The sequence below is a fragment of the Camelus bactrianus genome, chromosome 27 (assembly GCF_048773025.1).
Source record: "Camelus bactrianus isolate YW-2024 breed Bactrian camel chromosome 27, ASM4877302v1, whole genome shotgun sequence".
Classification (NCBI taxonomy): Eukaryota; Metazoa; Chordata; class Mammalia; order Artiodactyla; family Camelidae; genus Camelus; species Camelus bactrianus.
Window position 1 is genome coordinate 30,990,996 of NC_133565.1, and position 16,177 is coordinate 31,007,172.

The 16,177-nt window shown below is 36.3% G+C and overlaps 1 protein-coding gene across 3 annotated transcripts in view; it reads left to right on the forward strand.

Moving 5' to 3' along the window:
* UBE2Q2 (ubiquitin conjugating enzyme E2 Q2) overlaps positions 1 to 14,369 on the forward strand; it is a 54,172-nt gene extending 39,803 nt beyond the window's left edge. For 2 of the 3 annotated variants that reach the window (XM_074354250.1, XM_074354248.1), the window contains 4 exons: positions 5,162 to 5,210; positions 5,619 to 5,714; positions 10,662 to 10,728; positions 12,736 to 14,369. In XM_074354250.1, the coding sequence (XP_074210351.1) occupies positions 5,162 to 5,210; positions 5,619 to 5,714; positions 10,662 to 10,728; positions 12,736 to 12,767 (244 nt within the window). In that variant the 3' untranslated portion in view covers positions 12,768 to 14,369. The remainder of the gene's footprint in view (positions 1 to 5,161; positions 5,211 to 5,618; positions 5,715 to 10,661; positions 10,729 to 12,735) is intronic. The other variant, XM_074354249.1, reaches the window with a different exon arrangement.
* The last annotated feature ends 1,808 nt before the right edge of the window (positions 14,370 to 16,177 follow it).

Below are 16,177 nucleotides of genomic sequence, written 5' to 3' on the forward strand. Positions count from 1 at the left end.
CTCCTGGTTCACTTAACTTCTTCCTGTTGGGGTTCTTTGGAATTTGGTACTCGGTCCTTTCTTTTTTCTTTTCCCTTTATTCCTGTGGCTTTTTTAAACTGAAATTTTAATTGAGTTGATTGTATATTTGAATACAGTTGTAAGAAATAATAGAGATCTTTGTACCTTTTGCCCGGTTTCCCCACTGGCAACATTTTTGCAAAACTATAGCACCGTGTTACAACGAGACGGTGGTACAGTGCATAGACAGAGCTTACTCAGCTGTCCCAGTTTTACTTATGGCTCACGTGTGTGTGCTGTATTAAGGTCTGCACGTGTAGGTCTGTGCGTTCACCAGCACAGTCAAGATAGTGAACAGTTCCAACACCACAGGGGTCCTTTTTGTTGCTCCTTTAAACCACACCCATTTCCCTCTAATGCCACCACTTCTTTAACTCCTGGAAACCACTATGTGTCCTGCACTCTTAATATTTTGTCATTTCCTCCACAAAGTTACAGAGATAGAATCATACACTTTTGAATTGTAACCTTTAGGAATTAGCTTATTTTTACTTGTAATCCCTGGAGAGTCATCTAAGTGTCTGACCCGTTTGCTCGTTTTTATTGCTGAGCAGTAGTCCGAGGTGTGCCGTGTATCACAGTTTAACCAGTTACTGGCTGAAGGACTTCTAGACTGCTTCCAGTGTTTGGAAATTACAAATAAAGCTGCTGTGAATACTTGTGTACAGGTTTTGTTGTGAGTGTATGTCCTTTCTTTGGGATACATGTCCAGGAATGCAATTGCTGTGTCATATGATCATTGCATATTGAGTTTTTAAAGAAACTGCCAAACTGTTTTCCAGAGCAGCTTTACAGTCCCACCAAGAATGTGTGAGTGAGTGATCTACTTTCTCCACATCCTTGCCAGCGTTTGGTGATGTCGCTTGTTTTTATTTTAGCCATTCTGTCAGGTGTGTAGTGATACCTTATTATGGTTTTAACTTGCATTTCCCTCATGAGTATTTCCTCTTGTTGAATATCTTTCATGTGCTTATTTGACTTTATATGCTCTTTCAAGAGGTATTTGATGATGTCTTTTGCCAGTTTTCTAAATGGATTGTTACTTTGTTGAATTTTGAAGTTTTAAAATATATTCTACATAGTAGTCCTTTGTTGGATACATGGTTTTTTAATTTCTCCTGGTACATAGCTTCATTTCATCCTCTTAACAGAATCGTTTGTAGAACAAAATATTGTAGTTCTGATGCAGTCCAATTTATAGATGTTTTTGCTTTTGGTGTCAAATCTAAGAACTCTTTGCTCTAGCCCTAGATCCTGAAGACTTCCTCCTATGTTCTTTTCTCAAGGTTTTATAGTTTTACATTTTACACATAAGTCTGTGAATCATTTTGAATTAATTTTTGTATAAGGTGTGAGGTTTAGGTCGTAGATTTTTGCCAAATGTCCTTGCTCGCACTATTTGTTGAAAAAGCACTCATGGCGTTTAAAACAATTGTGTGCCAGCGACTTTCAAGTTTGTATCTCACGTTCCGATATGTCTTCTCTGCTTCCGATGTCCGTCTGCCTTCTTGACACCTCTCTTTGAATGCCTCTTACAAAGGCACCTGGAACTCCTCAGGACAAAAACTTGAACTCATCTTCTTCCCAGTCTCCCTTCCCCAATCTTCCTCATCTCAGTTAATGAATCCAGGAGTCATTCTTTACATCACCTTTCCCTCATTTTCCACATCAGGTCCTAAGAGTCCCCCTCTTAAAGAGTTCTCAAGATCCAGTTATTTACCTCAGTTTCTGTTGCCACCACCGTCGGTTCTCACATGGCTGACTTCAGAGGATTCGTGATTAGACTCCTGCTTCCATTCCCTCCCTGGTAAAGCTTCTTTACAGTGGTCTTCTACAGATTTGCTCTGATGATGTCGCTTCCCTGCTCCTGCAGGCTGATGTCCTTACCGTGTTCTGCAAGCCCGCTGTGATCTCGCCCTTGCCTTCCTCTTCAGTCCTCTTGTTACCACACTCTCCCTCTCTGACCTGACGCCCCACCAGGTGTCTTTCAGCTCCCAGTACCTAGCAGACTTTCTTCACGACTTCTGTATACATTTCTTCTGCCTGAAATGTTTTTCTCACCTACACTTCAACTCCTGCAAGTCTCAGCTTGTGTGTCACTCTCAGGTGTGCTGTTCCTGACCACTAAATTAAGCCCCCTGATTTTTCCTTCTCACAGAACTCTGGATCCCCCACTTATTATTTATTTGTATGACATCTGTAATCCTTACCAGATGGTAAACATCATGAAGGCAGGGTCGTGTCAATTTTCTTCATTGTATACTCTGTGCCTAGTTCAGTGCTTAGGATACATAGTATATATGCAGGAAGTATCTGTGAATGAATGAATGAATGAGATAGGAAAATACAGTGTTAGCAAGATGTACGTAGTTTAGGGTAATACAGAGCTTCTAGTCCACTGGTATTTTTATGAGCTGTTTTCTTGAGCCACCAATACTTGGCCAGTCTTTCTTGCTTAGTCCAAGGCATAGTGTAGTAAAAAATCATAAAGATAATTCTTGTTTTTTATCCCGCCAACACATTGTGAGTGAGCTCTTTGTAGACAACTGAAGATACTTGATGTAGTGTGAAGTATTATTTGTGCCCCAGTCATCCACAAAGAGAATACTTGCAGATGACCATGGGTTGTTTCTGTCTATATTGAGGGAACATTATCTTAAGAATCTGGTTTTAAATGTCAGCATTTTCTTTTATTCCTCTCTTAGGGTCTGTTCTTAGAATCCATGGCCCCTTTCCTTACCTCAAGAAAGGAAAGGATCATGACTGTTTTATGTGGGCTGTTAAGCCTTCCCTTTTTTTTTTTTTAAATGTGATTATTGTCAAGAATTTTATTTAAAAATTCTATTTCTCATCTCTGTTTTTGGGATCCTTTAAGAATCATGTTGTATGATTAATGGTATCTGTTATCCCCTCAAGGCAATTAAGTGATCATCCTAGATTGTGGGTGGGGAGGTTAGCTGGCAAACATTCTTGCGAGAGCCTCCTAATAAAACAGAAATGTTATAAACTGAATGCCTGCAGAGGCCGAGCTGAGGATACTGCTTGCTCTGCAACTTCGGCAACTGACTTCTTTAAGCGGATGATATTGCGGTGCCTGTGTATGTGGCGCGTTGTCCTTAGATGATCCTTAGATTGCTATTACTTTTTTATTTTTTTACTAGTGTCTTTGCATTGTCTCAGTATTGAGCAGGAACTCTTTGTTTGGAGGCAAAGAGCAATAAGGGTTTGAAATACATATTAATAAAATGAGTGTATTGAAAACAGAAGTAGAATTGACCACTTCTGTGTTCTGCTGATAGTGTATATTAAGGAAAAGCTTAATATACACTAATATATACTTAATCTCACTTTTTGTGCAGTACTAGAACTACTTATGTCTTGTGTTTAGACGTCCAGCATATATTTTTGTAGTTAGTATGTGCTTATGGACAGTGCACTTTCTTTTGACCTGCAAGCATGAAAACTTCCCTTCTTCCCTCCTGATAAGACTCTCTACCCTCAAAATGAAGAGCAGGCTGATGAAAGGGAAGGTGGTGGTTGGACAGTCGGTAACTCATTGTCGTCTGCATATCGCCTTTCCCTAAAATAAGTGTGTCTCCCTTTAGCATTTCTGAAGTGTAAGGACCAGTAATGGTGTTAACTCATTAACAGATTACTAGACATTGAGCATTTGTAGAGGAACCAAAATCCAAACTAGAACCTAGATCTTCTAATTGTGTTAAATCAGCAGATGCTTGTGTAAAGCAGACATATACACGATTCACTTTGAGCCCAGTGGGAGATTCAGAGAATGGAGGGAGATTTCTGTTTCAGGAACACAGGAGAATATACAAAGTTTAAAAAATCCTTTGCTTCTCCTCCCAAATTTCATTTTTGGGAGTGTTTTTCTTTCCCTCTCATTGAATTTTTACTTGGAAGGTTCTCAGAAGTTGGGACAAACAAGACAGACAGTTGCCTAAATTCTCCAGGTTAGGGGAGTTACTGAATAATTTCTGTTAGTGAATAATTTCACTGAACTATTATTACTGATGGTCTACAGTAGAAGTTTTAAGAGTCCTTACTTCTCTGTAATTTGGTTTAGTCAACACAGGATGCATTTTGTTAGCCAGCATGCAACATTTGCAGGCTAGAATGGTCTTGGAAAGTTTTATGGGGCGGGGCAGGGCAGGGTGGGGATGTGGCATTTGGAGGAATAGGCAGCAGCAGAAGGAATCTCAGCAAGGGAAGAGCATGGGCAAAGTCCCAGAGGACAAAAAAAAATTGTGGTAGACTCAGTTTTCAAATAGACCTAATCAGTGGCCGTAGCTTATGTATTTTCAAGATTACTACGATTTTTCTTCTATGATTATCATTCCTTTGATTTTATTTTTAGGCATGATATTTAATGTCTTTTGAAGTTTAACATTAAAGAAGGAATTATTTTGTTTGAGAAGGTGTTAAAAGGCTGCAGAATCTTGATCTAAATAATGATTTCCTAAGGGAGATATGGGAAAATCCCCAGTAATTGTCCTTGATTCAGAGAACAGTCCTCAGGGCTAGAAAGAGGATAGGGGAGCCCCAGAGAGGGTCTCCATGGTCAGAACCATTTGATCCTCACAACAGAATGAAAAAAATTTTCACTATAAATGCAGCTGTTCATTATTATAGATAAGGTAAAGTCATGACTGCTGTCTTAGGAAGAACTCTTAGCTGTATAGATAGCATGATGGTGGAGAAATCTTCAGATGAAAAGAACACTTGAAGGCCATTTAAGGAAACTTTCCTTTTGCCCCTTTCTCTGGAATATTTAGGGATAAGTTCTTAGTTTCTGATACCTTAAAATTCTTTAAGTATTTTGTTATTAAGAACCATTACTTAAAAAAATAATTAGGTGATGACATCAGAAATTTTAAATTGCTCATATTCCTGTAATTCTAACAACTATTTTCATTTTTTTAGATTAAAGATTAATCTAAAGATTATCTTTAGATTAAAGATTCATCATTAAAGATTATCTTCTAATCTTTACTTGTGTGCATACTTTGTTAGTAGTAGTACTTTAAAAATTAAGAAAGACTACAGAGATGTAGAGAACTTTGTATGATTCTTTTTTCTTTTTAAGGTATGTGTTGGGTGGTGGAGCATTATGCATGGAACTACTCACAAAACAGGTGACTGTTTTCTAATGGTACTTCTATGTTTCATCCTCCATAGAGTATTTTGACTATGTAAATTAGATTCTGAGTGGAAAAAGCTCTCTTGTAATAGCACCTACTTTTAATAATGAAGGCTATTTAAACCATAAAATGACATTGTTCTCAGGCGCTTAATTGAGGTGGGCAATTAGAGTGATGTGTATTTAAAGGTATAATTTGTTCATGTTTGGTACTTAAGTGTAGGTTTATTTTGTTTGTTTTTTTGCTAGGTTTTAGAAATGGTCCAACTTTTATTTCTTAACTACAAACTTTTTAACATTAACTTGCTGTTACTGAGTTGTTCCATGCCATTACGTTAAGCTTTCCTAAGTGGGCGTTAGGAATACCCTTGTGTTTTAGGGAAGTGTTCTCTTCTTTCTCTAGGGCTGGAGCAGTGCCTACTCAATAGAATCGGTCATCATGCAAATCAATGCCACCTTAGTCAAAGGCAAAGCCAGAGTGCAGTTTGGAGCAAATAAGGTACTTTTATTAAGAATGTCACATAAACTAAAAGATTTATTTCCTGTTATCTTACAAGATTTCTGAAGTCTTTGTTATTTCTACAATAGATAAATGTCTGTAATTTAAAATTTATTATTGGTTTGTATGTCCTAATAAGTAAATTATATGTAGTTGTAAGTTTCCCAAAATTGAGATCATGTTGTAACAGTTAATCCCCAGTGATCATTTATGTGCTAGACTCTAAACTTTTTACTTGTATTAACTGTCAATCCTATTAATAACGTAAGAGAAGGTACTGTTATTGTCCTCATTTTGTAGATGAGGAAATGGAAACACACAGAAATGAGGTAACTCATCTAAGATCACAGGTAGCAGAGTGAGGTCTGGAACCAGACATTCTGGCCATTAGTCTCTGCTCTCAACCACTGAGTTCTGTTCTTTATTCACTTAATATATCAGAAATATCTTTCTATGTCTAGCTGTAGTTACGTATAAACACTTAAGTGACCAAGAATGTACTCTGAAGTTAGTGTGTTTTGGAAGAATATTTGTGTGATGGAAATCATCGTGACCTAACGTTTAAAAAAGAAATCTGGAAATTCCTAAAGTTCCTTGTGAATTTTGTATTAAATGCCCATCCAAATGGTATTAAATCTAAATAGGTTTTTATAACTGTGTTGCACATCAAATCATGAGTCCACTAGAATCTTAACTCACAGAGGGAGCAAAAACTGAAAAGGCTATATTAGAAAATTGTTTGGGATAATATTATAAAATAACTTATTTTTACTTTTAGCTTTTTAAACTGCTATTTCTTTGCACTAGAACAAAATACCATATTGAATAAACCCTAGAAGTTAGTGGAAAAAAGTGAATTTGCTTAACTACATTTAACTAGCATTTCTTAACAGTGTATATATTTTAGATATTTTAAATGTGGCAATAGAATGATGTACTAGAACATCAACATTTTATTTTTCTAACAAAGTTTATGCTCACTGTGCATTTTCTAAAGTAGAAACAAATACATACTAAAGGAGTCACCTGTAATTTGACTGTCTAGAAATACTGTGAATGTCTTGGAGTACTTCTGGCTTTCAAAATTTTGTTCCTGGCATTTATTTATATTTAGAACTTGATGTTAAGTTTTATCATGTTTAAAAAAAAATGAGCATGTTTTTGTCCTTAAGGGAAAATATGGAAGGCTTAGAACAGTGATCTTTTTTGAGTAACTGACAGAACATTCTTACCAATAACTTAACTGTGTAAACTTACCTCTCTGGACATCAATATCTTTACCTGAAACACAATTGATTTGGATATTTTAAGTCTCTTCCAGTTTTAAAATCCTATAATATCAATATTCTGTCTTTGTTCAGTGCCATAATTCTCTTGGAATCAATTAGTTTCAATATAATTGCTTTAAACTGTTACGTTTTCATTATTATAGCTTTGTTAGCAAGTAAATATAACCATTTTACATAGAGTGCTGAGTCAGGCAGCTAAATGTTTGCATATTAAAATGTCTTAGAAGATGAATTTTTTAAATTGAGTTGTTAAGATGAAACCTTACCTTTCCATTTTTTTAATTAAGAAATATTTGTCAGTTAATGTGGAAACTTTGTATGATGTAATATGAGTTTTACCTTTCAGGATCCTACACGCAGCAGGGAATAGTCTGAATGTTAACTGTAAAAATACTACTATCAAAAAAGTAAGGTGCTAACAGGTGTTAAAAATATGCTACCATTTGTGTAAGAGAAAGACAAGGACATTTATAGATGTGCTTTTATAAGCAGAGAGCATCTCTGGAAGCATATTCAAGAAAGTGCTAACAACTATTGTTTCTGATAAGGGAGTATTGAAATATTGAGGTGGTGGGTTAGAGATAGGAGGGAGATTTTATTGTAAATAGTGCTCTTTGAATTTCTTTTTGTCGTACAACTATTACTTAAGAAATATTTTTTAACAATAAAGTTAAAATATTAAAAAAAATGCTACCAGCTACTGGTTCAAAATAAATGTTGTCTCCTAAAAGATATTCTTAAAATGATACAAATATACATAAGTCCTAGAAAACAGAAAAAGCTGCCTAACCATGTGCATGAAATTTGGAGACAGGTTCAGATTGATAGAGCTGAGAATCTGCAACTCCGCAGGCAAGGGTCATTGTAAAGTTTTGCCATTAGCTCCCCTAGGCTCTGCTATCAGGAACTTTCGGAAAGCAGGCCATGGGACAGAAGGATGTTGGCAAGGCCGGTTTTCTATTCAGTTAATGTGAAATATAGGCTGTAACGTTCACTCTAGGCTATAGTAGTGAGAAAGCGTTCTAAAGTAGAGGTCTGATCTTATGACTTTTAGCAGGAATGGGGGTTTTAGAATAGGCAGGAAGTGCCTCTTAAGAAGCTTCCATTCACTACATGGAGGGGAGCTGTTGTCAAGTTAAATAGTGGCATCCTAGAGCACACAGCCCATGGGGCAGCTCCTAGCCTATTTCTATAACCAGGAAAGGTACCTGTCTTCCCTGGAGCCCCGCAGACTTCCAGTTACTTACCTACAGAATCCCCTAGTCAGTGATCACATTCAAATGAAAGATCTGATTGTTATTTTTTCTTCCAGGGGGAGTTGTTACCTATATTAAGCAGTGCAGTCTTCTGTTTATAAATGAGCAAGGTTGACGGGCCAAATAAATCTGAGAACCTTGCATAATCCTGAGATTTTCCAAGAGGACTAAATGGCCTCATGTTAGTTGTATCCACAGTTCTCATCAGCAGATACAGATACTCTTCAGAGGAAAGCACTTCTGATTTAAATCTGTAGGATTCCCAAAGATTAAGATCAAGCAAGCATGAATTCAGTGAACGATCACAAGCACATAGTAGACAACCTAATATACATGAGAATTGGCAGAAACAATGATAAGAGATACAAATTGCCAAGAATTTTAGGTTTTGGAATTAGCAGATATTAGAATTGCAAGAAAATGGTAAGTTATATGTAAAATCTAATGTAAAGAAAAAATAATAAAATTGGTCAAACTAAGATCAGGGATGATGGGACAGATCTGGAAAAGAATGAAATAGAATTTTTAGAAATGAAAAATATAATTGTTGAAATGAGAAACTCAATAGGTTAGACATCAGAAGAGAATTGATTAGAAGAAATAGCTCAGAATATTGCAGAGAGAGACATGGGACAGACAGTATGGCAGAAGTTAAGAAGAGCAGAGATCAGAATGAGGTCTAAAATATTTCTTACTGGAATCCCAGGACGAGATAATAAAATAATATTTAAAAGCGAGAGAAATGTAAATCAGAAAGTAAAGTAGTAGAAACAAGTTCAAGAAATAGTCATAACAAATGCAAATAGACTAAAGTTACCAGTTAGATGGATTGAATTTAATGGTTTTTTTTTCTTAAAGAAGTATATTTAAAAATGTGAGGATACAGAGAAATTGAAAGGTTTTTTTTTTGTTGCTTTTTAAAGGAGGATGATAAAAATGCCAGTATAGGCACACCTCAGAGATACTGCAAGTTCAGTTCTAGACCACTTCAGTAAAGCAGATACCACAGTAAAGCAAGTCATGAATTTTTTGGTTTCCCAGTACATATAAAAGTTATGTTTATACTCTGCTGTAGTCTATATAAAGTGTGAGGTAAAAGACAGTTACATACCTTAATTTAAAAATACTTTATTGCTAAAAAATGCTAACCATCATCTGAGCCTTCAGTGACTTGTAGTAGTAACACCAAAGATCACTGATCCCAGATCACATATAATACTGAAAAAGTTTGAAATAGTTTGAGAATTACCAAAATATGACAGAGAGAAGGTGAGCAAGATGCTCGTGGAAAAATTGAGCCTACAGACTTGCTCAACACAGGGTTGTTCCAAACTTCCAGTTTATAAAAAAGGCAGTATCTGCTACGTGCAGTAAAATGAGGTTTGCCTGTATACACTAACAAAAAGGGGGTGTAGTTATAGTATCAAACAAAATACGGTTTTGGAACAGAAAGCAATAGTGACGACTTAGTGATGAAAGTCTCATTTAACCAGGAGGATGTAATTTTTTACTTTGTCATGTTACCTACCATTTGTTGGGGGGAAAAGCAGGGGATAGTCACTAACAATAAGCTGTGCATTAATTTTCTTATATGACCTTAAGGATGGACAAGTAGTAACAGTAGTTATTCAGGTGGAGGAAGGAGGATGGATGAGGGGGTGGAGCTGGGTGGTTGAAGGACAGGTAGTAGGAAGGAGAATTTTCCCTTAGAATGTGTTTGTATGTGTTTTATTCTTGTGCTGTGTGACGTTTGTTTAAAAATTCTATGATGTGATACAATAGGTGTGTATCACTATGGAGAATGCTTATGATATACTAACTGGAAGTTAAGATACAGGTCAGTTGTACTGATGGAGACAAAATCAGTTTAAATTTGGCCCCTTAAAAGAAATTCTAATCTAGAGGTTAACAAAAGAAGACTCCTTAAGAAGACTCTGTTAATAATGGCTTGGTGCCACTTATGGGCATTCATTTTTAACTCAAAATGTCATTCGTATGTCTAGTCCTTAAAGCCTAATGTTTTCTTATCTGAAATTAATATTTTGTAGTTCATTTTTTTTTTTCCTGATGGAAGTCATGAGGAAGGGAATTTAAGTTCTACTTGCATCCATAGAGCATCCTTTATTTATCAGTGCAGAGAGGGACACTAGAACTTGTGCAGTGGTAGGAAGAATTATAAAAATAAACTGTGAAGCATGTAGATTTTTACTAGAGTACAGTTTTGGTTTTGTATCCTTCTAAAGTGGTAGAGAATAATGAAATTGAGAAATTTCTTTTTTGAAATAGAAATATAATTTAGTTACCTGTGTTCTTTTAAGCACAGCAGGGACACATCCGTAAATTATTTGTAATGATTTCCATCTACTTATAGTTTTGATATAAAATTTATAATTCTCTTTCAGAATCAATATAATCTAGCAAGAGCCCAACAATCCTATAATTCCATTGTACAGATACATGAGAAAAATGGTACGTTTAATTCAATAAGTATTTATTGCCATTTATGAAACTTTACATAATGTACTGTTAGTAATTATCCTGCTTTATTCTTCTGTTTTTGCGTTAATTTCTTGCAAAGTATGGTTACCACAGTGAAAATCTTTAACTTGAGGACACACACACTGCTTCATTCAAAATCTTTGTATCGTAAATACTTGGCCTGGGAATCTCTGAGTTAAGAGTCAAGATTTTTGAGTAGATTAATGAATGAATCACTTTATCACTTGAAATGTATGGTATTGGGATAGGAATTGAGTTAAAGGCAACTCTACAGGTGGAGTTCTTGTTAATACTGAGTAAATGCAGTCAGGGTCATGAACCAATTATTTCTGAAACATCTTCAGACTATTTAATGCTTTTTTGACAATTGTACACAATTACCTATTCAAGTAGAAAAGTCCTAATTTCAGTCTGTACTTCTGAGTGTTTAAGTTGTAAATTTAAAATAAATTATCCAAATATCTTTCATAAACCTTATTGGCCTTACTTTAAATTTTGCTTGTATTCACAATACATGTTTTGAGTTTTTGTCTCTAATAGTGAGGTAACAAAATAAGTAGACTTGGAATCAGAAGATCTATTGTCAAGTGCCGTTTGTGTCACTCACTAGCTCTGTGGCCCTGAGCAAGTCCTGTTACCTCTCAGTCTCAGTTTCCTCATCTCTAAAATTGTCTCCATGTCTGTCTTGCCAAACAATGAGGCAAAAAAGGAGTAGTGTGTATGCACAGCACTTCATAACCAAGTGCTGAGATTCACGGTAGCCAGGGTAGTGAAACTGATGTTTTCTTTTGTGGACTAAGTAAATTAATAGGAAGGAGTTTTCTTTAAGGAGAGTATTTACAGTGAAGTGTTCTTTGCTCTGCTAAAATGGGGTAGTTTGTGACTTAAGATTTGTATGTGCTCACTTTTGCTGAAAAAGTGACAAGTTTGCTTTGTGATTAACTGCTTACTTCTGAAAGAATAGTATTCAAAACAATTTTCAAGCTTCTGAAGAGGGATATGATAAAACTTGAGGACAAAGATGGGTTTTCATAATAATAATCATCTCCAGCACCCTAAATTAACAGATCCAAAGACACTTGTACTTCATTAACCACATGGATGTTCTACAAATCTTGGTATATTTATACTGTTCCAGTGGCAGTTTTGTACCAAACAGCACTTAGCCTCATTTGCCTTTCTAGAGAGAGATTATATTTTTGTTTTGTTTTGAACAATCACATTTTTTCTTACCTCTTATTTTTTGTTGAAACAGATGTTGTAGTCAGCATTCAAAAATGTTTATGGAAGGCACTGTATTTGAGAAGGTTGTATTTATAATTAGCTATGGTGAAAGAGCAATAGATTCAGATTCAGGAGATGGATTCTAGTTTGGCTTCTGCTAAATTTGATCTTAGGCATATCCTTTCGGCAGTGCACCTGCTGAGATGGCACCCTCACTGGTAAAATGACATCATTGCATTTATGACAGTCCAAGTTCCTCTTCCTCTAAAAAGCCAGGATTTTGTTTAGGGGATAGTTATTTTCAGTGAGGTTCACCTTCAAATATAGAATTGAAGTGAAATCTAAAGCCTAGCTTGTAGTCTAATATTGTACACTGTCATCTTTAGCTACAAATGCCATTAACATATAGAGCTCTCCTGTTGAAAACTCAAGTACAGTTTATTCATAGGAAATAACTATATTGTGAATATATCAAAGTACTGTGTTACCAACCCAAGTGTAAGTTGATAATTTTTACAGTAGGTTTAAATGTGAAAAGTAGGGGTAGAGAAAGTAGCTAACCTTAATAAAATGCCATTTCTCCTACTTGGTTTAAGAATTTAAGTATTTTAGTATAACCTTTAAAAAGGTGAATCATATATTGTATACTTAAACTTGGGTACATAATTGTAGATAATAATTGTACATCAAGTATACTTCAGTAAAAAAAAAAGAAGTAAAGTATTTTAACTTTTTTTCCCCATTCTTTTTCAGGCTGGTATACCCCTCCAAAGGAAGATGGCTAAATGTGTTGACCTTTGTATGTTTGGACCAATGTTGCTTTAAAGAAAATCTTTCCAACATGCAGGCACAAGCTTTGAGTGCCCCTCTAACAGCAGTACCGAAGATCTTAGCTCATAGATATTTTAGTGGATAATCTGTCAACTGATCCAGTATAAGTTACAGCCTTTTCATTTTGCTCATTTTAGGTATCTTGGACTGAGCAGTGGGGCCTTTACTGTATTTTTCCTGATAAATACACATACTGGCCACTCCTTCTCTCTCTTTCTTGAAAGGAGAAATCCGTTAAACAGGCAAATCAGCATCAGGTTACTGAAGTTGTGACCTTAGGGCAACTTCCCCATTTTGAGCTCATGCGTTATGAAGACTTGCAATATATTGTTCCATTTAAAGCCAATAAAAGTTTAATCGATGTTTAATACTGGTTTAGAAAATTTAAGGTCTTCTAAATCACAGTAGCTTTTTCAGGTTAAAACTATTTTATGATATTGCCAAAATAATGACAGGAAACCTACTTATTAAATTGTTAAACTTTTTTTATGGCTGTGTGAAGATATGAATTGTTTCTCAAAAGATTTACTCTTAACTGAGTTGTATTTTACTTTTTAGGCAAAGCAAGGCTGTGCCAATTCAGGCTTGTAAGTAGTAATTTCCACTGGGGCATCAGAGTCTTGCTGGGCTGAATCTGCTTCTTGTTGGTTCAATATTCTTATGAAGAAGAGCTTGAAGTATAGAGCTTGAAGTTATTTAAAATACTAAGTCATTTTACGTTTCCATTTTATTAACGGGATGTTGCAATCAGTTGTAAACTAATAAACTTATAAAGTGATTGGCACAAAGACAGACTCCTTGAACAAAAACCACACAGTTAAGTACAAAAAGTATCTAATTTGGAGACTTAAATTTTTTGCTATAGTCATAACAATGGCTTTTACATTGAAAGACTAATGGGAACTCTTCATATATTAGTTCTTTTATAAAATCTGACTCAAATTAGTGTGCTCTCCATTTTATTGCCTTACCTGAATCAGTCCTGTTGGGTTGGTAATAGATTTTTTTATATACCCAAATTTGATTTAAACATAAATTCTAGTTATTAAGCACTTTTAAAAAGAGATCCAGAAGCACATTTTTCTGCACAAACCATTTACAAAGTTCAAAAGTGTTTCTTATGCTTTAAGACTCAGTTTTTAACTTTGTAAACCACATCTGAGAGATTGGCACTTCTGCATTATTGTGTGTTTGATTTCTTTCTCTCTTTTTTTTCTACTTTGGTTAAGAGGATAGTAGAAAAGGATTTTCTGGCATTCTTGTTCACTTGGTTACATTTGTATAAAGTTCTGATTGCCAGTTGCTCAGATAACAAGTGACAAGGCAGAATTCTTTAAAGCATTAAAGTTCCTTAAACCTAAGGCTAAATCTTGAATACATTATTGAATTCTTTAATATCCTGATGGCTAGCAGATTGACAGCTGCACATTTGGCATGCTTTCTTTCTTTTTTTTTTTTTTTTAATTTTATTTTTCATTGCAGATTTATTTGGCAATGTACAGTAAATTTTGTAAACTTGCATCAAGTTTATGAATAAAGAACCATTTAAAAAATAACTTTGTCACTTTTCCCTCCTAAGATAGTCTTTGATTCAAGTGTCTGTAAACTCTGTTGCGTTTCTGGAATAGGGTTATATATGGTGGGATGGGTGAGGAGAAGCTTGAGAAGAAGAGAGGCAGACTGATTTAACAAGAGAAAACTAGAGAACCTAGAATTGATGTGTATAGACTTGGCATACTCAGGGTTTCCTCAGCCTCTTCCCTCTCTCACCACACTCATTCTTTAATATAAATTCAAATGCTGCTTTCTTCATGACTGCCCCTTGTTCCCCAGGTTATAATAATCTGCTCCCTCTTTAATGTATTCATAGCCTCCTTACAATTAATTACCAGTTTATCTCACATACAAGAGATCCAGAGGTAAGAAAATTCTAGGCACAGTACCTCTGCTTTTTTGAGATTTTTTTCCATGTTGATTTTATCTTTGGATTGACTGCTGTCTGGATGTGCAGCCATCTTGATCCATCCACAGGTAGGTAATGGTCCTGTCTTCCTGTGTCTACCCCGTAAACTAACGGCTGGTGAAAAGAATGAAACCTTCAGGATTGGTTTGGACCACTGGTTCTCAAGGTATGAACTGAAGAACTCTGGGGACTTCTGAGACACTTTTAGGTTTTTAAGGCCAGTGCTATTTTCCTAACACCAAAACTATTTGGTATTTTCAATTTCATTGTCTCACAAGTGTACAGTGTACCGTGGAGTTTTCCAGAGGCTACATGATATGATAGATGTGATATTGCAACAGATTGAATTCAGAAGCAGATCCAGATGTCTTCTGTTAAACCAGGAATGCGAGGTTTGCAGGTTGTAAAGATGACACACAATTCCCTATTGGGGGTGGCGGGGGGCTTGGTAAAGCTTTTTGTGTGTGTGTAAGTTACTTTATATGTGATGGATTTATTTTCAGTGAAATAATTAAAATGTTTTGATTTTTAATATGGTAAATATTGTCATAACCCACATAGTGAAACTTTTTGGGGTTGTCAATATTTAAGAACGTGAAGGAGTCCTGAGGCCAAAATGTTTGAGACCCTGTAGTTCAGACAAATCAGGTTTACCAGTCAAGAGCTGGGCATCAAATCAGGGCCTCTTTAGCAAGGCAGCAGCAAGAGGAATGGATGTTAGGCGGGGACGCAGCAGTGTCCACTGTGCTCACATTCCTTGTACCTATGGTTTTCAACCTGAGCCTGCATCAGAGTCACTGGAAAACTTCAACCACAGTAGAGCTAAAACTCAGACTGCTGGGTGCCACGCACCATTGTCTGATTCAGCAGGCCTGGGGTGAGGACCAAGGATGCGCGAAATTTAGGATTTCCCAGGTGAATCTGATGCTACTGGCAGGGAACTAGTGCTGTTTGGGGAGTGTTTTCACAGCTTTTACCCAGGTGCTCTTGAAGCCATCTTACACATTCAGAATGTGAGGGCTGCATGGTGATGAATAGAGGCGATGATTGTCACACACTGAGTTTTTTTTAAAGCAGATACTGCCCGTTTAAAAATTGGACTTAAGCTGTTAACAGGCATTGGGACTGTGAAAACGGTAACAGTATTACCTAGTCTTCAAGAACTCACGACTTAGGGGAAGAGAACAGCGCTGCAAGTGTAGCGAGAGGCACAGAAAGGGGTGGCTGTGTTCCACTGCGCGAAGCCTCCTGTAAAGTTCTGGGAGGATTACAAGACACCTGGTCACCGCCCCTAGCACCCGCTGGGCCTCGGGATGAGCACCGGAAAAACGCGGGCCCGGAGTCACGTGGGCGCCTCCGCGGAGCCCCGCCCCGCCGGCCGCCGGAAGTGGCGCGCGCGCC